Below are 949 nucleotides of genomic sequence, written 5' to 3'. Positions count from 1 at the left end.
ATAAGCCACTGTCTTATACTAACCTTCCTGAGGAAGTGGTAGCCATGCCATGTCAGGGAGACAGAGCTAGACAGGGCTGGTGCAGGGAGGTCAACCAGGCAGAGAGAACCCACAATAATAGACATGCACGCCCAAGACTCTAACTCGTTACAGTGTTCTCTTGTTTACAGAAACTCTCTCAAATAAGGGATCGGCTCCCAGAACCGTGACTGTGGAAGAGCATTATGTTTTCCGATGGAATAACAATACAATCAGTGAAATAACCGTCAGAGTTATCAGGGCAACAGTCAGTGCCCACCAGAAAGGTAACTTTGTGGAAGGCAGAGAGAGTGCTTTTGGTTTAAAGTACTTTTTTTTCTCTTTCGTCAAGAGTCTCCTAATTATAATGCAGAAAACTAAGTCACACTTACTTAGCAGATTGGTGATTTAGTCAGTGTTGTTCTGTAGGTCAAAATGCAACCTGAGGTCAGCGGTTCCCACAGTGGGGGACTTCTTTGCCTGTTGGAAGGCATGTGTTGTATTTTTATGTTGTTTTCTTTCTAGGAACAATGACACAGAGATTTTCAGTAAAGTTCTTGAGCTACAACAGTGATGGTGGAGAGGAGTTGTCTGGAAATCCAGGTGAGACGAGTCCGCGCTCACTGACCCTGCAAACCCGTCTTAGCTCAGCCTCCTGTGCGGGAGCCACGCTGTGTGGGGCTCCCCTCCACTTAGTCTGTGGCTCTGGCTTTTTCCTTTATTCATCGTTTGGGACCCTGTCCTCTCTCTTTGATGCTTACTTAATTTTATTTTTATTTTTACATCAGCTGCTGTCTGTAGTAACAAGTTGCTCTAAATGCCCAACATTCCTTGTCTTTAGCTGCTGGTCTTTTGAAGGAGACGGAATGCAGTTTAAAGTGTTGATAAAATGAGATTTTCAGGGAAAAATAAGCTTCTGCTGCTGGGACCA

At 44.6% G+C, this 949-nt stretch overlaps 1 protein-coding gene across 1 annotated transcript in view; it reads left to right on the top strand.

Moving 5' to 3' along the window:
- TCTN2 (tectonic family member 2) overlaps positions 1-949 on the top strand; it is a 28,208-nt gene that overhangs the window by 19,221 nt on the left and 8,038 nt on the right. The window contains exons 9-10 of the mRNA XM_007938240.1: positions 171-305; positions 544-621. Of these exons, the coding sequence (XP_007936431.1) occupies positions 171-305; positions 544-621 (213 nt within the window). The remainder of the gene's footprint in view (positions 1-170; positions 306-543; positions 622-949) is intronic.

Source organism: Orycteropus afer, unplaced genomic scaffold (genome assembly GCF_000298275.1).
Source record: "Orycteropus afer afer isolate SDZICR_OR568_19922 unplaced genomic scaffold, OryAfe1.0 scaffold00048, whole genome shotgun sequence".
Lineage (NCBI taxonomy): Eukaryota > Metazoa > Chordata > Mammalia > Tubulidentata > Orycteropodidae > Orycteropus > Orycteropus afer.
Note: the sequence above shows the minus strand (reverse complement) of the source record. Positions and strands in the feature narration are given on the sequence as shown.